Raw genomic sequence first — 25880 nt, forward strand, 5'->3', positions numbered from 1 at the left:
GTCTCCTGTAAGCAACAAATTGTTGGATCCTCCTTTTTAATCCAGCTCATCAAATGGTGCCTTTTGATGGGGGAATTAAGTCCATTAACATAAAGTGTTAGTATGGACAGGTATGTGATGATTCCTGTCATTTAGTTGTCTTAGTTGTTTGAAGGTTTGATTGTGTGTATCTAAATTGAGGTTACTCTCTACTTTCTTGCTTTTTCTTTTCCTGTAGTTTGTTGCTGCCTGCCCTTTCATGGTTATGTTGGGTTTGACTTTCTGTGTGCAGAATCCCTTGAAGAATCTTTTGTACTGGTGGTTTTGTGGTCACATATTGTTTTAGTTTCTGCTTATCCTGGAAGACTTTTATTGCTCCATCTATTTTGAATGGTAGTTTGCTGGGTAGAGTATCCTTGGGTTTAAGTTATTTTCATTCAGTGCCCAGAAGATCTCACCCCATGCTCTTCTTGCTTTTAATGTTTCTGTTGAGAAGTCTGCTGTGCTTTTGATGGGTTTACCTTTGTATGTTATTTGTTTTTTCTCTCTTATAGCCTTCAATATTCTTTCTCAGGTCTCTGTATTTGTTGTTATAATGATAATATGCTGTGAAGTAGTTCTATTTTGGTCTGGTTTGGTGTTCTGGAGGCCTCTTGCATCTGTACGGGAATAGATTTTTCCAGATTTGGGGAGTTTTCTGTTATTATTTTGTTGAATACATTATATATTCCTTTTTCTTGCACCTCTTCTCCTTCTTCAGTGCCCATGATTCTCAGATTTGGTCTTTTGATGGCGTCAGTGAGTTCTTGCATTTTCTTTTCACAGGTCTTGAGTTGTTTAACTAATAGTTCTTCGGTTTTTCCTTTAATTACCATTTCATCTTTGAGTTCTGGGATTCTGTCTTCTGTTTGTTCTAGTCTGCTGGATTGGTCTTCCATTTTGTTTTCCAATTCTGTTTCATTTTTTTTTTCTGAGGTTTTCCATATCCTGAGTTACTTCCTCTTTAATGTTTTCTGTTTTCGTCCTGAGTTCATTTATCTCTTTATTAATCATGTTCTTTGTTTCACTTTGGTGTTTATACAGTGCTTCTATGGTTTCTTTTATTTCTTTTTAGGCATTCTCAAATTCTCTATTTTTGTTGTCTTGGATTTTCTTGTGTGTCTCCTGTACATTTTGGTTGACCATATCCAGTATCATGTCTATAAAATTCTCATTGAGTACCTGTGGGATTTCATCTTTTAGATTATTCTTGTGGGCTTCATTGGGTTCTTTGGCATAGTTTATCTTCATTTTGTTGGAGTCTGGGTCTGAGTATCTGTTTTCTTCATCTCCCTCTGGTTCCTGTACTAATTTTTTGCTGTGGGGAAACTGGTTTTCCTGTTTTTTCTGTCTTCCTGTCATTGCCATTGGTATTGTTATTGTCCCTGTACTGTGAGCAATTAAGTATTTTCTAGCTTGTAATAATAACAATGGTGATATCTAGAATGGAATGGTAAGAAGAGAGGGAAAGCAAAGAAGGTAAAGAAAAAGGGAAAAACAAATAGACAAGTAAAACAAAACAAAATAAAAGAAACAAACAAACAAAAAGTTTCAAAGATATAAACAGGGAGAGATACAAATCAACAGTAAGCTAAGCAGGCATTAGAGTGACAGAAAGAGGATTGAGAAATAAAAAAAAATTAAAAAATTAAGAAAAAAAAGTCCCCAAGTTCAAATGCAATAAAGTTTCAGTCTTAATAATTTTGGTGTTATTTCTTCAGCCTGCAATCCTGGAGATGGTTTCTCAGAAGTAGTTCTGTTGTTGTCTCATCAAAGGGGGAAAAAAACCAACAAAGATGAAAAAAACCAAAACACCAGTGTCCCGAGTTCAAATGCAATACAGTTTCAGTAAGTTTTTCAGCAAGTTTTTCAGCATGCAGGTGTAGTTCGGTTGTTGTCTCATCAAAGGAGGAGAGAGAGAAAAAAAAAGAGTCTGGGGACAGCTTTGTGAATGTGTATCTGAGGCTGTGGCTTACCTGCCCACTGCTGTCAGCTAGCTGATGCTGCAGGCTTTATTTATGCGGATCTCAAGGATGAGCTTAACACTCACCTGGCCCCACAGGCTTTGTTTACTTGGAGTTCTCCTGGGTGCAGCCACAACTGCTTCAAGCTTTCCCCTTTCCAAGCACACTGGGGGAGGTGACTCTACACCCACTTTCTCAGGCCGGAATGTTCATTTGCAGTTCATGTGGGAAGTGGGCCTTCCCCCATCTCCTGTGGAGTTTTCCTCCAACTGCCAGTTTTACAAGCTTTCCCTCTCCTGGTTGCTGGGCATGTGCTGCCGCTCCTGCCTTCTCTAGCCAGCTTGTTTGTTTACAGCCAGCTTGCTTATTTACAGTTCACGTGGGAAGTGGGCCTTCCCCCCTCTCCTGTGGAGTTTTCCTCCCAGGAAAACTTGTTTATTTACAGCTCTGTGATGGATTTCCCTTCCTCCCCTCTTCAGCACTCAGGGCACCCCGCCCTCTTTGCTACATGTCTTTTTTGTTGTTGTTGCTTATTATTCAGTTTTTTTCTTTTATCCCTGGGTGGGGGCCAGTCTGTCCAGGGGGCTATGCTGATCTGGCCCAGGGTTGTCTGTGGGAGTACAATGTTCCACTTAGCTCACCTTGTGGTCTGCATCTTCCCAAGTGATCTGGGCACTGGCATCTGGCAAGGTGGGAGCCCTCCTAGTTTCTCCGTTTAACATGGAGTGTGAATGCTATGTGCAGGCTGGGGGTGTGAAGGAGTCAAAGTTTTGCCTTTTCTTGGTGGTTTTTCCTGTAAGGTGTATCTCCAGCATCTCTCCAAGATTTTACTTTAGGAAGCACGCTTTCTGCTTCCTCCCTCTAGTTGCCATCTTGGAATCTCCTCTCATAGGTTCTTGTATAACATATTGGACAAGAAAACTGTGGGATTTAATCAACAGGTCACTCTATTTATGGATCCTTTCATCTTGACTGCCTTTTAAATCAAAACTATGGAGTTAGTTTTTCTCCTACCCCATTACACATCTGGTTACTCTTAGATAATATAAAAGTATCAACAGTCACTAAATGGCACAGAATCTCAATAAAGTGATGTGTTGTTTTCTCTTCATAATAGTCAAATATCCACACCTGCTTTACAATTAAGGCATTTTCTAGTTAGCACTTTGTCTTCTCTTTCCTCATTTTATGATGCTCTTTAGTGAGGGAGGAGGTAAGAAAGAAGTTAGCAAGTTTTCTTTTAATTGGCATTATCACCTTGATTTGGTAACTATGCTCTCTTCTGTGCTTAAAAAGTGAGTCTATTTCTTATAGTTACTAGAGATATTTCACCTAAACCCAGTTTCTTTACAGAAGACAATGAATATAATTTGCAGCTACTCATTTACTTCTTTTACAGACTCATGTAACCCATCAGTACCTTCAGATATGCTGAGATCTGTTTTGCCTCTTTAGGTGGGTTTTGGACAAGACCTAAACTCACTGAAAACCAGTTTCCTTTTCTCTTGTTCTTCAAGGGAAAAAAAAATCATGCATTCTCTGTGAGTGCAAGCTATGTGCAATTCAGTAATTCTTCCTTTACACTGTCTCTTAAACAGCTAACCACAGAAAAATCACACTGTGTTTACATAGTTAGGAGTAAGCACTGGACCACTAGATACTCCAATTACAAGACACATTAAATATGCCTAAGCACTTCATTGAAGTCCTTTTCTCTGAGATGATAAAGTGCATTTCTCTCTTACAGCAAACAGAATTCTCAACACAGCTTCTCTTAAGAAAAATGCTTTCTTCAATATCCTTCAACTTTAGATCTTTTGATACCCTCGATGAGTGAGGGCTGCTGGAAACTGTGTCATTCTTTGTGAATCATGTGTAAGTTCTATTATATCCTTTAGGATGTGTTTTCTATGGTCTCTTGTTGACTCAGTCCAAAATTACTTCTTAATGTACTGTAACACTTATTTTTAGATAATCCTTGATAAAGCATAAAGGCACAGAGCACAAAGATGAAAACAATATATTCCATGACAGGTTTCATTGAAAGTTGGTGGAGCTACATCAAACTGAAAAGTTTCTGTAGAGCAAAAGAATCAATAAAACTGTTAAGGACTAGAGAGAAAATATTTGCAAGGCATATATTGAACAAGGGGCTAACATCTAAAATATTTAAGGAACTCATACAACTAATAGCAAAAACAAATTACCTGACTAAAAATGGACAAAGGATATAAATAGAGATTTTTCCAAAGAGACAATACAAATGGACAACAGATATATGAAAAAATGTTCAACATCACTAATTATCAGATAAATGCAAATCAAGTTCATAATGAGATATCATCTTATATCTATTAAGTGACAAAAAGATGACAAGGATTTGGAGAAATAGAAAATATTGTATTCTATGGACAGAAATGTGAATTAGTAGAGATATTGTGCAAAACAATATGTTTTGTCAAAAAATTAAAAACAGGATTATCATATGATTCAGCAATCCCTATTCTAGGTAATATTTAGAGGAAATGAAATTAGTATCTTGAAAATATGTCTGCCCCTCCCTACACAGTATTGATACTTACTAAGATATGGAAAAAATCTAAGTGTCCATCAATAGATGAATAGATAAAGTGTGGTGTATATATACAATGGAATATTATTTGGTAATAAAAAGGAGATACTGCTGTTTGTGACAATACTGATGAACTTGGAGAATATTACAATAAATGAAATGTCACAGAAAGATACATACTGTGTTATGTCACTTGTATGTATAATCCAGAAAAGTTGAACTCATAGAAGCAAAAATAGAGTGATGGTTTCCAGGAGCTGGGGGCTGGGGAAAATGGGAATATGTTAATCAAAGTAAACAAACTTTCAGTTATAAGATAAATAAGTACTAACATAAAGCATGGTGACTAGAGTTGATAGTATTCATTTTTTTTTACTTGCAGTTTTCTAGAAGAGCAGAACTTAAGTGTTCTCACAAATCTTCTCTCCTGATAAATGTGTGGTGATGGATGTGTTGATTAAGTTTATTGTGATAATCATTTTACAATGCATACGTAAGGAGTAAGACTTCTGCTTTTGGTTATGATGAAGTTTTATCCTTCTGCTTTAAACAACCATGACAAAAATGCCAAGCATATAAAACAACTGTTTGTAGACAAGGAACAATAGGTAACACAGGACAGACATTCCTGAGCAAAGGGAAACAAACATGGTGAACTTTATGATCACCTCGGATACTATCTTGAGAGTTTCCGGGTTTCAGAAAAAGCAGAAAGAATCCACTAGATCACTCACGGCATGATAAGAAATGTTAAAGGAAATGCTCAGGTACAGTGGTATCACGTGGAAATGTGGATCTAAGAAGAAGAATGAAGAACACCAGAAATTATCAATATATACATAAGTATACCAGAGTTAAGACCAATCCACAGGAATGTTAAAGAAGGGAGGAACTGTATAAACAACTCTGTAGGAAAACTAACAGATTATATAGCGCCAAAGTGGCCATGATTTCCAAGTCAAATTTAACATGAAAAAATCTTTTAATACTATCAATGTCCACTTGAAGACAAGATTGACAATAATAAATGATTAGATTTGAGGAAGTTGGCGAAACTAAAGTATTCATTTTTTTCAGCTCTGTTGCCTTCATGATTAAAAAGAGAATAATGTGGCAGAAATCTGCCACATTTAGATAAGATGTTTTTACTCTAGGTGGCTAGGAGACAATTGAGTCTATTAGAAGGACAGATTAGAAAGACATTGTTAGTATTTCTTGGTCTGAGTGTGGTGGTGTATGAGGAAAAGGGGCTTAAGTTGCAAGTGGACATTTTATATGCTCATTGTGGGCAGGGCTTCTGGTGCCTCCCAGAAACATATATGCTTTCCAAAATACAACATAACAAGTAATGTCATCTTTGAAAACTAAAATTCTAGCTGGGTATGTAAGTCAAGAACTTTTTTCCAGTACATTTTGTACTGTATTTGTTGAAGAGAAGGATAAACATTCTATATCAACATATATTAGTGATTATTTATTATTGTATATATAAAATTTTCAATTATATAGAATTTAATCATAACACTTTCTGAAGTTCTCCAGACTGTAGGGAACAGCTCATTCATAATTCTTAATGGAAGACAATTTCAAGTGTATTAACCCACATGTATATGAAATTGACTTGTTAAATTAAAATTGACCTAAAGCTCTACACATTGCAATCTGCAACTTAACTATGTAAGCCAGCTGCTACCTAATTTAAGAGTATCTTTTTGTAAAAGTAGGTAAGTCTCAGTCAATCACAGCAGCAGAGCATCAGTCAATCATAGCCCACCAACAGATAAGACCATGTGCCAAGACCAAGGCCAATGCTGAGCTGTAACCAAGCAAGCTGGTTCTGTATGTCACTTCCTTTTTTTGTGTATAAACACTGCTTGGTCACTTGCTAGATGGATCTTCCTGAATCTACTGTTTCAGAATGCTGCCCCATGTATAACTTGTTCTTGCTCAAATAAACTCTAGTAAATTTAATTTGTCTAATGCTTTTCCTTTAACAGTTCTGAACATACTTTAAATTAAACTTTCAGACTATCAGTGATAATTTCCCACAGATATTGCCTTTTGGGAAATTAGGAATTTCAAATCTAAGAATATTTTAAGACAAAGCAATAGGCATTAAACATGAATTTTGAAAAGTTGTTCAGGTTTGGATTTTTTCTTAAATTATCACTGAATTCTTAGGCAAACACAATGTTTCTATAGTCACTATTTCTCTCACAAACTTATGATGTTCTGGAACATAGGGCATATCACTCATCCTTGTATTTTCTATAATTTTTTTTTCATTTTTCTTTTATTATTTATATGTGCATACAAGGCTTGGTTCATTTCTCCCCCCTGCCCCCACCCCCTCCCTTACCACCCACTCCACCCCCTCCCTCTCCCCTCCTCAATACCCAGCAGAAACTATTTTGCCCTTATCTCTAATTTTGTTGTAGAGAGAGTATAAGCAATAATAGGAAGGAAAGGGGTTTTGCTGGTTGAGATAAGGATAGCTATACAGGGCATTGACTCACATTGATTTCTATAATGTTTTTTAATGAACAAAAGACAATAAAAAGGATTTTTGGAAAGACCAATTGTTTAGACTTTAACCTTATCAGTCTGCACATAATGTCTATCAGTAGCATCATTTTGGAATGAGATGGATGATTGACAATTACATATTTGGAAACTGATGACATCATAAATATCATGGCCTAACTGCCATGTATAAAAAGTTGAGGCCCTGTGGATAATGTAGCAATAGATTTTTACAATCTAAGACATAGATAAGCAACAGTTCCAGTTCATCACTGGAGCAACATATCAACACTCAGCAGTTAGATACAATTCCTTCCTGTCAAAACAGTGGAATAGGTACATAGAGTGAGAGAATTGGCATGATGAAATTCAAACTCAATATGCTCAAAGACACTGATTTCTAGACAACTCTATATTAATGATACGAGTATTAAAGGAAAACATTTGTCAATGTTCACTGTGAAATTTTCTATTCATGACAATTTTTCATGAAATGTTGAAAACATCATTCATCTCTCATCATCACTGTAACTCATGATTACAAGAAGAATGTTCTTTGAATAGATGTCTCATGTAAGCCACCATTTGCTTTGGGAATAGATGCTACATGCTTAAATAAGTGTAAGTTGCATAGTCTTTCATAATTTTTATTATATTGAGTCTGCTCAGTGTGTATTAGTCATAAAATCATCAGGGCATGTAAGCACCAGCTTTTGCTCTGACCATGAAAATAATTTTATATAGTCTTCTCTCTTCAAAATCAGTTTAATGACTGAAAATATATTTTTGGTGTAGTCTTTATAACAAAAGAGATTTGTTTACTTGCCTGGATAACATAAAAGCAACTGATACACACACACACACACACACACACACACACACATATTTATATATCTGCTTTTTGTTGGATTCATTATTAATACTTCAATTAATTTTAATCAGTCATCCTTCTGGGTGTCCTAGTCTCTGGAGTCATTTACCCTGTTGGGAGTATATTGAATCATAGTTTTGGTCTCATTGGCTTCTCTACTACAATTATAATCAATGACTCTGCAAGCAATAAGAAAGTCACATTCTAGGGCTTGAATCAGAGCTTTGCACTTGTGAGGCAGGCACTTTACTGCTTGAGGCATACCTCCAGCCCTTCTTGCTCTGGTTATTTTGCTTATTGTCAGGACTGTCTTGGACTGCAATCTTCCTATATATACTTCCTGCAGTAGCTGGGATGACAGGCATGTGCCCACCATACTTGGTTTTTGTTCTGTTGCGATGGGGTCTCATGAACTTTTTGCCCAGGCTGGCCTCAAACCATAATCCTCCTGATCTCAACCTTCCACATAGCTGGGATGGCAGGTGTACACCACTGCACTGAGCTTAGTTGAGATGGGGTCGTGCAAACTTGTTTGAGCTGGTCTGAAACTGCCATTATCCTGATCTCCTAGTTTTAAAGGAAGTAATTTCCAGTTATTGATAAATGTTTGTATAGTAGAAAAATATCCAGAAGATAGAATAGTATATTTTTTAAATCTTCTGAACAGTACTGTAGGTAATACAGCTTTTTTTTCTTTAATGGCAATTCCACTTAGGGGAAAACTGGCTCTCTTAATATACCATAGGGTGGATTGGGTCTTTGGTTTTTGTGTTTATAGATTTGCATCTCACTGACTTTGCTACTTCATTTTCAAAAAAGGTATTCACTTATGTTGGTTACCATAGAAACTAGAAGTGCTCCATTTGTATGTAGTTCTTTGCACACATTTCTTCCCCTTTCTCACTTTCAAGTTTGTAAAATTGCTATGTGGCATTTTATGCAGAATAACTTTTATTTGAAAAAGTCTTTTGTGGGGTGAAGCTTCATAACTTCAAATGTGTTACTTTATAATAATCTAAATCCTAATTTTGATGTGATTTTTTTTTGCTAAAAAACTGATTGAATAAATGTTTTCTAAATAAACCAGCATACTCTTTATAAAGTTGAAATTGAGTAAGAAAATCAAGACATCAATAGACTGCTTTAGAAAAACTCTACATATTGCTTTGCTAAACTAAGAAAAACAATTAAAAATAATTTTTGTATTCAGAGATGAATGAGCTTGCAAGTGTTATAGTCGGTTATGTAGAAGGAGCTAATGAGTAAACCATGCTTGGGGCTGGATTTGAGGGAGCACCAAAACCTGGAAGATGGAGTTACTCTCTTCAAGCTTTTTACAAATTAGTTTGAATGAAAAGACTTTAGGTAAAATAAAAGCTGCAGAAATAAATTCTTTTAAACCATATCATTTGAGAAATATACAAAAAAGCTTGTATGTTACAATTGATTAAGTACACTGAAGAGTTGTTATTATCTCACACAGCTGTAAAAGGTGCCCTCCTTACTACTGGTTCTTTTCCTTCATCAGTTTTTATTCCAGGTTGTTTTTCTTTCCCATGCAATTCTCCTAAGACTTCTGAGGCAGCATACAGAGTTGAAAGAGAATATTGGACCCAGTATTCAGGAAATCAGAATTTAGTCCTACCCCAGCCACTACCTAGCTAGGAATCTGTGTACCCCTGAGTAAGTCACTATATTTCACTGTGTTGCAATATTCAAGTGGGAGAGTGGATGAGAGTTCTTTAAGATCCTGTGTACTCTAGGAAATTAATTTTGATTCTGTTATCCTAAAAAAAATTTTGAAATGCTATTGTGACAGTTTGGAATTCTAAATATGAAGCATATGTTGGAGTTCCCCAAGAGTTTCTTGAGGTTATGTTTGCATTGCAGCTGGATACGAGGGCAGTGAACAGGTCTTCCTGGTCTGAGTCAGCTTGTGGTTTTACTGTGTTCATTGGTGTGTAGAAAAGTTATATATTTTGAGTTGCTTTCCAATATGATGGGCCCTCTGTGAACTGGCCTTATGATTGAACCATCAGTGATCCACACTACCTGCCCAGGTAATTTGTGGTTTACCTAGGATATTACTCTGCCAAAGAGCCTTTTCGATTTAGATATATCATTAGCTCAGAACCCAGTTTGTCTCATACATGTGATGTGAAAACATCTTCATGTCTACAACTTTTTTTCCAAGGCTTTATTTTGACTTTATTTTAATATATTCACTCTCCTAGCAATTGTCAGATATATGAAAGTTTTTGGACTGATATAAGATTTGCCTGTGTCTTCACATTTCACGAATGTATATTGTCTGCTCACTTCATAGTTTTATGAAGCAGCAAATAGGAGAGGGGATGTGAAAGCATTTTGTAAACTGGACAGTGTTATAGAAATGTATATTATTGCACATAATAACTGTTTTGGTGTTTTACCATCAGGAAACCATTGTCATTCTAACACGGTGTTTTTCCTTTTGGCAAAAGTGAGGTACTAAGGGAAAGAAATGTGTCCTTCCCTGCTCTATGTTGTCTTTCTCTAAATTGCTCTCATTACCATCTGTAGCACAGTATCCTTAGTCCTTTTCCTGAGTGTGGCTTTCATATTTTTAACCTAATATACCTTGCTTTACCTTGAAGAATTGGCCTCCCCTCCCTCTAAGTCGTAGGAGGGATTTAGAACTTAAAAACTGCAGAAATGAATCTTTTAAACAGTGTCATTTGAGAAATATGCAAAAATTTTTGTATGTTACAAATGACTAAGTACACTGAAGAGTTGTTATTACCTCGCACAGCTGTAAAAGGTGCCCTCCTCACCACTGCTTCTTTTCCTTCATCAGTTTTTATTCCAGGTTGTTTCTCTTTCCCATACAATTCTCCTAAGACTTCTGAGGCAGAAGGAGTCTAAACTTCTAAACCCCATCTGGTCTTTGGAAGAGATAAGTATCTTCTTTTTTTCTCATTTCTGTTTCACACCTTTTGTTTCTTTCTTCATGTAACTACATCCTCTCCACTCAGCCTAGGCTCTTTGTAGCCTTTGTTATTGGACTATTCTATGTGTAAACAATACGGCACTTGCTACATGCTACATATTGTTGAAAGCACTTTATAAATGTCCTCTTATTTAATCCTCATAACAGCTTCAGAAGGTTGGTATTTTTATTGTCATCATTATCTCTCTCTGACACAAAGCAACTGAGGTATAGTGAATTAAGGAACTTGCCTAAAATCACAATGTTAGTAAGAATAAGATCTAGGATTCAAATTCTGGGGATACAGCTTCTTTGTCCATGCTTTATTTATACTGCCTCAATCTGTTCTGCTTGTTCTGCCCCTATACCCTGACTTGTTGTTCATCAAAACACTTTTACTACCTTGAGTATTAAATATTTGGGTTTTTAAAGCCATCTTTCCCTCCTTACTAAAATGTTAGCTTCTTGAAAGCAGGGATTTTATTTTCTTTTTGTTCAGTGCTTAAAAGTGCCCAGAATATATTAGGCATTTAAAATATATCTGGTGCATGAGTGAACAAATGAATGAAGGAAAAAACATTATACCATGTGCTGGTTATTTTACAACTGCCTCTCAGCTGGAGCTGGGACGCTGCAAGCTGCCTTTCTGCTGCAGGCAGAGTGGCTCCCTGTTAGGGTTGGATAGTTCCTAGCACTAAAACAATGTAAGGACAGAAGGGCAGGTGGGGGGACTCACGCTCCCTATCTCTTGCCTGCTCTATCCAGTGTTTCCCCAGCAAAACTTTCTCACAGCAGCAGCAGTTTCTTCCTGGAAGTTCCTTCCTGTACTTGTGAATGATACCAGCTTGCAGTTTTTCCTAACAGTTTCAGAACTAGCCCTGTTATGACCACTCAGAGACACCAGCAACAGCTGAGCAGGACCCCCTTGTCAGTGCCAAGGTCCATGGACCTCTTACATCTTTCACGTCTGTGGGTTCCTCTTCGTGCATTTAAGTTTTACCTCCTTCCTTTCTTTCCCCAACTGTTACGAGTGGCATCTGCTGCTTGTGATTACCTCTGTGACACATTAATGGTCCCTTCTTGCCTTTTCAGTTTTGTAATACTTGACTAATAATTCTTTATTTTAGATTCTCTTAGTTTCAAAAACTTGGTATGGTTCTTTTTTTCTCTATCTAATATGGAAAAGTACCGAGACTAGGAGCCATTTCAGGAAATCTGATCTTCAAAGATGAGACTTTAGGGCTGAATATGGTAGTGCACAACCATAATTCCAGCTATTTGAGAGGCAAAGATAGAAGGATCATGGTCTGAGGTTCAAGTGTCTGGGTTCAAACTCCAGTACTTCCAAAAGAAAAACAAAACCAAAAAACAGATGAGAGTTTATTGATCCCTCAGAGATGAAAATTGAATATTGGCTTGGTTATATTGTTGAGCTTGAATGCTATGCTAAATTCTCTGAAAATGTGTAAGAGGATGTTAGTAATTCTTGGTGTGTTGCGTTACCAGGAATAGTCAAATTTTCATCTTCAGTTGTTTTGAAGGGCCTAATAATAAAATGCGTTGGTAGCTGCTGGCCATCATGGCAGTGATAATGACTCTATGCACCATGATGTGGTGGCTTTCTTTAACTGAGTTGGAGCACACTCAAAAGAAATTCAACCCAGGCTTTAGACTCTCAGCCAAAGTCATTATCTACAAGCCATAGAGCTTCATAGACAAATCACTTATTTCCTATACCTTACTGAAAATCTGACAAAATTTATTCGTGCAGATTGCAGAAATACAACACAAGTTGCAATCTCAACAAGTCTTTTATGTGGAAGAGAATTAATTGGGAAGAGTGAAACCTTGAGAGTTGGAGTTGTGGCATCTGAGTTGACTCATGCTGAATGTGAGGGATCATTCAATGCCTATTTCTATGAGAATCAATAAAAGTCAAAAGGAAAAACAATCATACTTTAAACGACTGATAGTGAAGTGCAGTGTGCTTTGATGCTCTTCAGTAGAGCATTAATGCTCTTCTGTCCAGCAGGTATCAGGGCATATGTCATCTTGTCTCTGCTCAAGTCCCTGAAATGGGAATGTTTAAGTCTGTCAACACTGAGAAATGGTGTCAGTTGGCATAGTGGTAAGGAACCATTGCTGAGAGCTCTGCTGTCATTTATGTAGTCATGTGTGCCACAGAAGCCAGTCTGCTGGTCATTAGCTGCTGTCAGATGCTTCCTTGCCTCATTGCTCCCAACCACATGTACAAATGCTAGCGTCGTTTCTGCTTTTAGTCACTGTCCCTTTGTTTTATATCATGTTCTTATTCATTCTGAGTGGGGAGAGCTATAGTCTGTACCAGTTGCATCATGAACAGATATAGCATAAGACCCTAGTCATGTAAACATTTTAAAATTTATTTTTAAATTTAAATTTATTTTTATTTTAAGTAAAATTTATTTTTGACAGATACATAAAAACATGAAATTATACATATGAATGAGGCACTGTGTGATGCTTCAATGTATGTGTACATTGCATAGTATTTAAATCAGGCTGCTATTTTATCAATCTCCTTGAGCATTTATCCTTTTTTTATGAGACATGGTCTCACTGCATAGCCCAGGATGCTTTTTTAACTTTCTGTGTAGCCCAGGATAGCTCCAAACTTTTGATCTTCCTGCTTCCTGAGTGCTGGAATTACAGGCATGCACAATTATTTATTATTCTTTGTGAAGAATTTAAAAACCTTACTTCTGGGTTTTTTGCAATAAAAAGTACGTTATTGTTATCCACAGTCACCCTAGTATGCAGTAGAACAGCAGAACTTATTTCTCTTCACTAACTTTCTCCCATTGGCCAACATCTCTCCTACTCTACCTAGCCTCAGGTAACCACCATTCTATTAGATTCAATAGAAACTTTGATTGGAATAAATACATGGTGGGATGTTGGAATATTGAATTTATGTAACATCAACCCATGAGAGAAGAATTATAGTATAGTAAAAAGTAAGTAGACTAGGATATATTGAATTAGGATAGATTGAATTCTTGTTCACGCATCCATTAGCTGAGTAAATTTGGATAAGTTACCGAAACCCTCTAAGGCTTAGTTCCTTCATCAATATGATAATGATGATAATAATTCATAGAATTCAGTAAGGATTAAGTGAAATAATGTATTTTCTTATTGCTGCTATAATAAATCAGCACAAATTTAGTGGCCTAAAAGAACACAAATGTGTTCTCTTATAGTTCCAGAGGTCAGAAGTCTGAAATGGATCTTACTGGGCTAAAATCAAGGTGTCAGCAGGGTGCTTCTTAGGTTCTGTGGGAGCATTCATTTCCTTGTTTTTTCTAGCTTCTGGAGGTCACCATTTTCCTTGACCCACAGCTTCTTTCTTCACCTTCAAAACTAGCAGGAAGAGAATCTTTGATTCTCTCATGCCCATTCTTCCTTTTCTCACTAACAAGACCTTTGCACTTTTGACTCACCCCAAATAATCCATCTTAACCCCCTCATTTCAAGGCTAGTTGATTAACAATCTTAGTTTTATATGCAACATTAATTCTGCTTTGCCAAGTATGCAAACATGTTCATGAATTCTGGATGTTAGGACAATAAACATCTTTAGATAGACCATTATTCTGCCTAGCATGCTCAACACATATTTGTTGAACAAGTAATTCATATGACGTGCTTAGCTCTGTGCCTGACAAACAGTAGGCCCTTAACAAAGGTATTATTTTTTGTATTTCCCAAAGTTATTAAAATACATCTTTAGATAGTTGATGAAAGGAGCACAGCTTGAGGGAATTTAGGCAAATGGTGACTAGTGTGTGGATGAATCCATTCTGTGTTGGAGGAGAAAGCATTGGTCACCTTTAGACTATCACTGTGACCTAGCCTGCTCTCTCTCCTTCTCCAAGCCTCATCTTTATCTCATATGGGATTGCTCTTATCTTATTTATCTGCCTTTTGTTAATCATTAAATATTGCAATGCTTTAAAGTTCCACCAGGTGTTCTGACATAACTGATATTACTTAGTTAAATATAAAGTGTTTATTTCATAGTTATTCATGACCGCTCAGAAAAATTAGCAATATTCTTAACTCTGCAACTCAATATTCTTGAGGTTATTTTATCTGTTCAACTTGAGAAATTGCTCCCTAACAAAACACAAACTGGTCTGGGAGTTACTCCCCACCTCCATTATCTATATTTTTATTGTTACAAACTAGGAACTCATACTTTGGTTTAATATTTTTAATGATATGCTTGAGTACTGAGAAGATTAGAGGTCTCAGTATGTTAATGTATTTTTTGGATCATTTTCTATGGTAAAATCAAACCTTGACAAATTGTGAAATAGGGCTATATTTATTTTTAGCATCTTCCAATCTTTTTTTTTTAACCTTCTGTCACCTATTTTATCTTCTCAAAACTGGACCTAAATGTTTTCTTTGGACTCTTCAAAGTCTGCTCTGAAAACAAAAAAGGGAAAAAACCAAAAAAATGCTACTTATTAGTTTTTCTTCTCTGAAGGATATTTTTGTGTGTTAGATTGTACCTCTTATGGAATGACTTTGCCTCTCATTAAAGAAACTTTTAGCATCGGAGTATGTGTAGACCTAGTCCACTGTACAGATCTGTGTATGCCGTCCAATTTATATGATCTGGATCCAATTACATTGTCAGAAATTTAGAAATTTCTATATATCTCATTTGATGCAACATCAGTATTCAGTTTGTGTCAATAAACTATTTCAATTAATGCCTACTTGAAATTTCTGCTGCAGGTTGAGCCTATTTTGATTTGATCTTTGTTAGTTGATTTACTCGGAGGATGCCACTGGTAAGAATTGTTTTACATAGCTCTTTTCAAACAACAGAACACAAAACAGAAGGGTGGTGGTATAGCTGCTTGTTTGCGTGATTGAAGCAGAAAACTTATATTGAGTTGAGATGAGGATGCTTTCCAGTTTTTCTAAATGTATCATCAAATTTTCCTCTCAAGTCCTGTGGGCTTCATGCTTAATTAAAAAGATTTAGCCATGCACTGAATGCAAGGCAGTGTAATGTCATGTCAAAATTTTAGATGGAGGGTGGATCCCATTGCCTGTCTGCTTTTTATTGCTGTGAGTGGTTTCCAGTACCACTCCTGGTGCCAAGTAGTTAGGAAAAATGTTATCAACAGAGAGCAGTGTTTGGGTTTAGTGCTTTGCAAAGCTAGAGTTGACAAGTCATACTTTTAGAATGAATCTCCAGAGTCATGTGCTATGCTCCATTTGTGTGTGTGCAGTAGCCTTTATTGTCCACAGAGAGCTTTGACCTTTCAGCAAGAGCTGAGCATGTCCAATGTAAGGACTTATGTTGCTCAGCTGAGTTAAGACTTTAGTTCTTTATACATTCCACCTGCCAAACAAAAAATCATTGCAATGTCTTCATTTCATAGGGATATATTTTTCTTAACTGCTGTAATGCTACCTTGTTATATGTATGCTCAGCTGTACTCTTTTGGGAATAGTAGATGTGGAGAGTTTTTAACCCAGTTGACACCATGGGATGTTTGAAGCAAGCAAATGCTGGATGTTAACTGAGAGGTCCTCTGTGGGCAAATAGTGAAGATCACTCAAATTTGGGGGGGGGGGCGTTACATATTATTTGGACAAACTCAGTCACACATCAGAACCTACCATCCTATTGTGAAAATTCTTGTCCAAATTTGAGCTACTTTCATTTGCTCTTCAAATGAAGCCTTACAGAGGACAAATAATTAAGATGGCAATTTTATTGTGGACAGAGCAGTATATTGTTGACAACTAGAATTAAAGTCTGATACTTTCTTTTATAGAAATTTCTGGTGGGTATATCTGCAAGTCATCCATGATCTAAAGACAGAATGGATAAGAAGGATACTTATATCTTTTTAAAGTTCTTTCTCAGCAAGTTTGTAATTTGCCCCTGGAGGATTTTTTTGAAGAATATTTTTTTTTCTTGGCATGTTGAAAAAACCTTAGTCTTCTTTTCATAATAGAGAATTTTTAATAGCCTTTGAAATAGCTGAATTTGCACTTTCAATAGTTTCTTTTCTGCATGAGCATTGCTGCCTCTACATAATTAGAAAATTCAAAGTAGAGCTTGTACTTTTTTCATATTTCTATGATGCTCTATTTTAACTATGTAATGCTAAGTAAAAAATTTTAAAGAGTAGTGATAGACTAAACAGAATTTTCAATGAAGGTACTTACTCAAATTGGTATAGATGGAAAAATTGATTCTTCAAACAGGTTCAAATATCACTTGTGTAAAAAAAAAAACTGAAGTTAATGGGAGCCTGATAAGTTACCATACAGGAATGAACATTTTCATTAATAGCATTTGACTCCTATATTTTCCAGGTTGGGAGTTTCATATTTACAGATGATCTAGAAGGATAATTTAATCTTTATTATATATCTATTTGTCATGTGGTTTCAAATCTACATATGAGATTTTGTTAAATTCTCTTTGTATTTAATTTTTCTCAGGAGAAAGGGAAAACGAAACAGGTGTTAAATGTATAAAGGAATTGTAATTCCTTGGATAAGAAAAGGAATGTTTAGATCTTACATTGGTTAGTAATCAATGTTTTAGTCCTTCATGTTAGGATTTTTTTTCTTAAATAAAATTAAGCAGTTGAGTAGCTAAAATTCTGATATAGTAATTTTCTGGGTTAGTTAAGGATGAGCAGAACCCATTTCTGGTAAATAAATTATTCTGTAGGAAGGTAAGTTCTGGGAATAGGCTGGGATTACTAGGTTGTGCATGCTACTTTGCCATATACTTTGTATCTTTTATAAAAGGGATAAGTGGGTGCTCAGGAGCCACTATGCCATGGTCCAAAGGAAGTGACTACTTTTGTCTCCATTATTAAGGTATATCCATTTGAAGGAGGATTCTTGGATCATTATAGAAGAACTAGCATATCAGAAAAGGGAAATGGCTGTTGTCATTAAACCCCTTCTGTCTGACTACTACAATGGTCTATTTATATATATCCTGACATAATATAATCAATATTTAATTTAATTTTCCCATGTGTACATATTAAAAAGAATTGATATAAACTGCCTTTTTGATCCCTTTATTTGTCTAAAGTAAATTCATGTATAATCTGAGAAAACAGTACTATTTAGTACTGTTTAGTAATAGTACTAAATGTTTAGTAACATTTAGTGAAAGAAGTGTTTTGGTAACTAACTGTACATTCTTATCAACTGGGAATTATAATTTAAACCATGTACCATATTAGTTCAAGGTTTATAAAAATATCCTCAGATCACTAAATTTATATGCTACATGTGTTATTCACTGGCTTCACAGGGAAATAACTCAAGAGTTTAATAAGGGGACAAATTGCAAAAGTCTGGGTAGAGTATTTAGAAGTCACAAGGGATAGCACAATGGTAACCTGAGACTAGCAACATTACATTAGTATCTCTGGGTGGAAAGTAAAATCCCATTTAGTGGATGGAGAGAAGAGAGAGAGAGAGAGAGAGAGAGAGAGAGAAAGAATTCCGTGCAGAAAGCTGTGTGTGAAGGATCTTGCAGAACCTGTAATGTTTGGCTAAGAGACTTGTCCAGCTCAAAGTCACTCTGCAGTGGAAGAGCTGGGGGAACCTTTATTCAGTCTTCATTAGACCTTTTGCCAAATGCATCCATTTTTTGAATCTAATCAAAGCTAAAAATGCAAAAGAGGAAAGAGAAGATCTAGAATGGTAAATAGAAGACATCAGAATAATATGCTATTTAAAATTTGAAGAAGGTCCTAAAATATTTCTGAATGTTTGTGAATAGTCAATGTGAGTATTGATTCTCATTATATTTTAGCAAATTATTTTTAATTGATAATAATTCACTGGTATATTTTGGAGGTTGCTTTATTGAATAAATATCCTATATATTTTTGAATCTTATTATAAAAGTAAAGTGAAAGATTATAAAACCATCTCCAGAAGAACCCAATATACTACACCAATCTTAGTTTTTTAAAAAAACATTTTCAAGAGGTGTTTCTTCTAGAAAAATAATAGTTACAAAAGTAATATTTAAAAAACCCCTGCTTTCTCATAAACATATAATAGCAATGAGTGAGATAAAAATAATTGAATAGATTTTGATTAAACAAGGTTTATTGGAATAAGGTATTGCTCTCTGTACCTATAGTGGAATGCCTTTTAATCTGAGATATTTTGAAAACATTGAGGCGTGAATATCTCTAAATTCTTCACATCCTTGTTACTTTTCACCACTATATATACACTGAGCTTTCCCTGAAAATTCTTTCACTCTTTCAAAGAAAAAAATTGCACCAATCAAAATTAAAAAGATCAGGAAGACTTTGTTTAAGGCTATTGTAAAAGAAGGAGAGACCACAATGTCTTTTGAACACTGAAACAAAGGCCTGGAGGGATTTTGGGAGTTGGCATAGAGGGGATCTTAAGCCATCTGTGTTTGATAATTGGCCTGACTTAAAGACAAAGTAAATTTTCTTGGATTTTCATGCCAGTAGGTCATTTTACAACTTGGAGGAAAACACCTACTATAGCTAGACTCCTACTCTCTCACAGAGACTGGGAAGTAGAGGTGTTATTTTTCTAGATGATTATATTTCAAAAGAATGGCTTCCAGGTCTTTGAGAAAGCAACGCTGGGTTGTAAAACTGACAGAAGGCTTTTAGAAGGATTTATGTCTCAGAAGGTCAGAGAAAGAAGTTACCAGTCTTCTAAAGTACATTTTCTAAGAAATCACAGGTCAGGGGCTTCATGGGGAAGAAGCCTGTCTAAAGTTAAGTCAAGCTGAGGGGAGCATTATGACTCTTTTGATCAACTCCTGTACACGTCTCAAGTCTCTCTTTTTCTAACCTTTCATTGATACCATCCAGTTCTGTCCTTTTACTTTCCCTGCCCCTCCCCCAACACTCTTCCATATGTTGTTAGCATATTGATCTACTACATCCATGTCTCTAACTGAAGATTCAGCTTTCCTTGCAACCTTCTTAAATGGAGGCTCTTTCTCCTCAAATCACAAATACCTTGGGATGTAGAAGTCATAGCCTATGATGGCTTTAATCCTTCCTTCAATTCTTACATAAAATACAAATGTTGCTCAATATCCATTGGAGATTGATCTCATGCCTCTCCCCAAGTTCCATGGAGGCACTAGGCCCTTATATAAAATGGTATAATATTTGCATATAATTTATACACACAGTATTGTGTACTTTAGATTACTTATAAGACCTAATACAATGTAAATAGTTGTTGTACCATATTGTTTAGGGAGTAATGACATATGAAATGTCTTTACATGTTTAGTACAAACACGTTGTTTTACTGAATGTCTTTGATTCATAGTTGACAGAATCCATAGAAATAGAGCTCACGGGTATGGAGGCCCCACTCTTCTACTTATTGAAGCTCATCATTTCAAACTTTGGCAATGTCTATCTCTTCTTGTCCCTCTACTTGATCAATCTCCTGAATACTTCTGCGTATTTACTGAAATCATTGTCTTCACACTGAGGAGTCACTGTCTATTCCTTTTCTTGGGTTGCCTTTGGTCATCTCTATGATTAATCTCAACATTTCTTTGAATTATTCAAATTTAGTGACTTGTACTTGGATTCCACTCCAAGTATATCCTTAACTTTATTGTAAGCAAATAGTACTTTGGCATTTTCTTCTTAAATTATAGCCTTGCCTTCCCACTTGGTTTTATCTTTTTGATATTTTTTCTCCTTTGCTTCTACTATATCTGTTCATTGAACTTTGGACTCTAGTCAATCCTATTTTCTTCCTACATCTCAGCTTATACTTGTCATCACTCTCTCATGTATGACTTTGCACTTAACATCCAGTTCTGCGTGTCTGTGTGTGTTGCTGGGGGTTGAACTCAGGGCCTTGTACATGTTAGGCAAATACTCTACCACTGAGCCATATCCCTAACTCAACATACAGATTTATTTATTTATTTATGTATTTATTTTTTGTTCATTTATTCACATGTGCATACATTGTTTGGGTCATTTCTCCATTCTGCCCCCCTCTCCTACCCTTCCCCCACTCTCCCTCAGTTCCAGGCAGGTCCCGTTCTGCCCTTATCACTGATTTTGTTGAAGAAAAGACATAAGCATAATAAGGAAGACAAAGCATTTTTGCTAGTTGAGTTAAGGATAGCTATACAGAGAGATTCCTACTACTGCTTTCGTGTACACATGTTACGACCCATGTTGATTCAACTCTAACTGATCTTTACATTGGTTCCGATCCCCTGCTCATGATAACCTGCCATTTTAAGGTTTCAGTATTAGCTCCTCTGGAGTGGGGACATCAAACGCTTTCATGTTTTGGGTTTTCTACCTATTCCTATATCTCCTGTATGTGCTCTCCCCTTGTCTTGTGATCCACATTGCTGCATTTGCCCTAGACCTAAAGTCCGCATATGAGGGAGAACATACTATTTTTGGTCTTCTGAGCCTGGCTGACCTCACTCAGAATGATGTTCTCCAGTTCCATCCATTTACCTGGAAATGATAAGATTTCATTTTTCTTCATGGCTGAGTAAAATTCCATTGTGTACAAGTACCAACATACAGATTTTTTATGCTTTTCTGCTCCATTACCTTCAAAAACTGCATCATTCCAACTCTCACTATTCTATGAATTTGTGAACAAGTTTTCTGAACACAGTAGGAAAAAGTTGAATAACTGAACTGATTGATGGGTTTAGACCTATACCCAACTACGTAGGTCTTGGTGGTCCTTTTAACTGTATTCTGATCTTTCTATTATTCCCTACAGTAGGTATTTTTAATTACTCCAGAACATTACTTTTATCATAACTCTTCTTAATTTTTTGATTAAAACAAAAATACTGTCTATTGTGAGACATTTGGAACTACAGAATACAAAAGATGGTGAAATCACTTATGCATCCACTAACACACAGCCCATATCATTCTAAATTCTTTCTCCAAGCATTTTATCTGAATACAGAAATGCATCATGTGTAATATGTTATATTTATTTTATGAACTAGGCACAAACTTAATATTTTGCATCTGCTTATATCATGAGTGTCATCTGTCATTACATATTTCAATTAATGTAATTCTTAAAAATTACATATTATTTCAAAGTAATGAAATACTATTTGTCATTTCCTTAGCATTAAAATAGGTGACATCTAATTATTGTTTAGTGTGATAATAAACATTCTTTCCCATATATTTGTGCTGAGGCTTTTTGAAGAGCTGTCCACATGTAGTTTTTTTCTGTTCCTTCCTTATTTGCCACCTGGATTCAACCTAAACATTCCAGTGAAAATGTTTTAGGTAAATTCACCAATAGCATCCATTTTGACAAATGCATTGGATAATTTTCAGTCTCCTGATTAGATCTGTCAGCACCATTTGATACAAATAATCACTCTTTCTTGAAATATTCTTTTGTTAGTGCCACTAACAATACACATTTCTGGTTTTCTTGTATTTCTGGCTTTAGCCATATTTTGTCAGATTCTTTCCCTCTGTCTGACATTTAAATGCTTGATAACTGAATGGGCTCAATCATAGACCTATTTTGTTATTTCTCTAGACTTTCTTCCTGGGTGATCATATCCAGTTAGTGGTTTTAAATACCATCTATATGTCAATGTTTTTCAAAACTTTATCCCTGGTCCTGCTACTCTTATGAAATCTGGACCTGTATATTCATTGATCTACTTATTATCTCTACCTTTACTTAGCATCTCAAAATTAACGTGTCCAAATTTAAACCCTGAATTTTACCCTCACCAGCTACTCCTCTTTCTTTTTTTCCATCTTGGCAAAAACCATTTTCATCTTATTTATTTAATATATTCTTATTTTTAATTGACACATAGTAATTATACATACTTATGGATTAAAATGTGTCATTTCAATACAGGTATACAGTGTGTAATGATCAGATCAGGGCAATTGATCTGTCACCACATACATTTATCATTTCTTTGTGTTGGGAATATTCAAAATCTCCTCTATTAGCTATTTTGAAATAATTAAATGTTGTCAACCACAGTTATCTTACTGTGATATAGAACAATAGATGTTATTCACCTTACTGAGCTTTCCTGCTGTTCCATTAAACATCTTCTTTCAAGTCATATAAACAAACATTTATAGAATATCCCTACACATCACCAGTTGTTTTCTCCAGCAATTGAAAATACGCTACAGCACTCTGAGTTCTGGGTTATAACTGCTTTTTCTAGCAGGATAAAAAGAATTGAATTAAAAGTTCAAAACACCAACTTCAACAATTAGAAAGTGGCATTACTGGATTATACTTGATGTTCCTTTGGCAAATACTTCTTTTAACTTGATTTGTTTTAAAAAGTGATGTCTCACTTGAGCCATTGCCCATAGATATACAGCAAGTTAAAAAGTGCTGGGAATGTAACTTATGGAATTTTGTAGGGAGAAGTGGCTGTGATGTCATAGACCCTTGAGAGAAACTTCTAAAAGTGAGATTTAATTGAAACAGAGACTAAACAAGAAAGATGATAAATTAGTAAGGTGGGATCCAACAAGAATGTAGTACAGAATGTAATAACTTACGAATTACTTTTTAAGGTGCTCCATAGGACAACTCTTAATGAAGGAAGGCAAAGGCTCAAACATCTGGTACATTTATGATTCTTGATATTAATTACTTGAAGATTAATAAATTTGAAAATCACCAGTCTTAGAAATGGAAGAAAGTGATGAACTTGATCAGCCTATCTCAGCAGGGAGGCAGGAAGTTCGAAAGAGAAGACGGCCCAGCCAACCAATGATAGACAAATCCCAGCAGACTGAAGTGACAGAAAAAAAGACACACACGGTTATCCCACAAACATCTGGCCCCAAAGCTACTCTCAGTATTGGTAATATTCCTGGAAGCAAAGGAAGTTACTCTGCCAAAGAATATGAATCTTTTAGAGTATCTTCTCAACTTCAGCAAACTTGGATGAAGAGAAAGCGTGGACAGGATATGAACGACAAATCTCTGCAGACAGACACTGTTGTAGAAGAAAAAACCGAAGGGAAGTTCGTTGGTGAAACACTGTCATCTGAAGAAAAGCCAACTGGTGTTGGAGAAGCAGCCCGTGAATTGCAAGAGAGAGTTCAGGAAGTAGAAATGCCACCAAGTAGACAATTAATAGACAGATCTCAGCAGACTAGTTGTACTGGAGACTGGATGATGATGTACATTCCCCCCAAAGAAAAAATGGACAAGGAACAGCAGACATACTTCAGTGAATCGGAACTATTTTTTTCCAGGCCAAGTAGTTCTTTTACAAAGTCAAAAGAAGGTGCTCAGAAATGTAAATCCTCAGGAAAGATTTTTGTTAGTGAATATCCTGAATTTCAACCAGCAACAAGTAGCCATGAAGAAATTAGGCAGAAAAGTAATCAGGAAGATACTCCAGTACTTTTAGAAGATGGTTCCAGGCAAGAGGTACCTGTTGTAGAAGATGGTGCTGCCAGAAAAAGGGCTTCTGTTGAAATACAGCCCCTATCAACAGAAAAAGTCCTTGCTGAAATTCAACCTCTGCCATCTAAAGAGACCACAGAGAAAGCAAAGGCCAGCCTTGCTGAGGAGACCACTGTCCAAGTACAGCCTCCAGCTGAAGAGACCCCTGCAGCTGAGGGAGCCACTGCAACTGCTGAGGCCTCTGTTGAAGAACAGCTTTCACCCGCTGAAGAGCCTTCTTCAGTTGAGTTTTCTATTGACAGTCATCCCCTGCCAGCAGAAGAGGCTGTTTCAGAAGAGCCTCCTGTAGTAGAAGTGGTTCCTCCAGAAGAACTTTCTGCAGAAATTCTGTTCCCATTAGAGGAAGCAGTGGTCATTGAAGTACAGGCTCCATCAGTTGAGAATGTCATGGACGAAGCCCCAGATGAAATACAGCCTACCATTGCTGACGAGACCTCTGCTGACATTCAGCCTTCAGCAGTTGAAGTTTCCATAGAAGAGGTCTCAGCTGAAGATCAATCTCCATTATTTGAGAAGGTTCCTATAGAAGAGGCACCTGCAGAAGTCCAGCCTCCAGTATCTGAAGTTCCTGTAGAAGAGGCACCTGCTGAAGGTCAGTCACCACCAGCTGAGGAGCCTCCTACAGAAGAGGCCCCTTCTGAAATTCAATCTCCACCGGCTGAGGAGCCTCCTACAGAAGAGGCCCCTGCTGAAGGTCAGTCTCCATCATCTGATGAGCCACCTGCAGAGACCTCTGATGCAGCTCAGCCCCCACTCGTTGAGGCTCCTGAAGAAGAAGCCCCTGTGGAGAAACACCCTTCACCAATTGATGTAGTTCTTATTGAAGAGATTCCTATGGAAGAGATGCCTGCTGAAGTTCTGCCTCCACCCTCAGGACAAACCCCTGCAGAAGAGGCTCCAATAGATGTTGAATCTGCTAAGATACAATCTCCCCAGGTAGCTGGTGCCTCGGGGAAAAAAGTAGGGTCAGTTGTTTTGACAGGTGATTTAAAATTTGAAGGGACAGTTCCTGTTCCTGAAGATATGTCTAACGCTGAGGACAGGCAAGACCCCACTATTGAAATAGAAGGTATCATTCAAATACAAGTAAAGGACACCTCCTCTGGAGCTGCAGTCAGCTAGCAATCAAAAGCTGGAGGTTCTAGAAGTACATTCTTTAGAAAAGGGATGGCATCTCAAAGAATTTTCATGAAAATGATAAAGGGAATATCAAGACTGGGAATGCAGGTTTGAAAATAAACAATAAAAATGGTAGCCATTTTAAATAACTTGGGTTATTTTCATTCAAACATACAGCATGCAAAGTATTTTAAAATGAAGTAAGTTTATGACTGAAATCCTTATTTAAAATATCCTTTCTGAAGTAAACCCTGTTGACAAGGCTAATCTATTCTGATGCCATAGTTTGTCTTC

At 36.3% G+C, this 25880-nt stretch overlaps 1 protein-coding gene across 1 annotated transcript; it reads left to right on the top strand.

Annotated features, from left to right (window-relative positions):
• Positions 1-23677: 23677 nt before the first annotated feature.
• Positions 23678-25589, top strand: Fscb (fibrous sheath CABYR binding protein). The gene has a single exon (XM_020188293.2). The coding sequence runs from the start codon at positions 23682-23684 to the stop codon at positions 25587-25589; it is 1908 nt and encodes a 635-aa protein (XP_020043882.2). The 5' UTR covers positions 23678-23681.
• Positions 25590-25880: the final 291 nt, after the last annotated feature.

The sequence above is a fragment of the Castor canadensis genome, chromosome 3 (assembly GCF_047511655.1).
Source record: "Castor canadensis chromosome 3, mCasCan1.hap1v2, whole genome shotgun sequence".
NCBI lineage: Eukaryota > Metazoa > Chordata > Mammalia > Rodentia > Castoridae > Castor > Castor canadensis.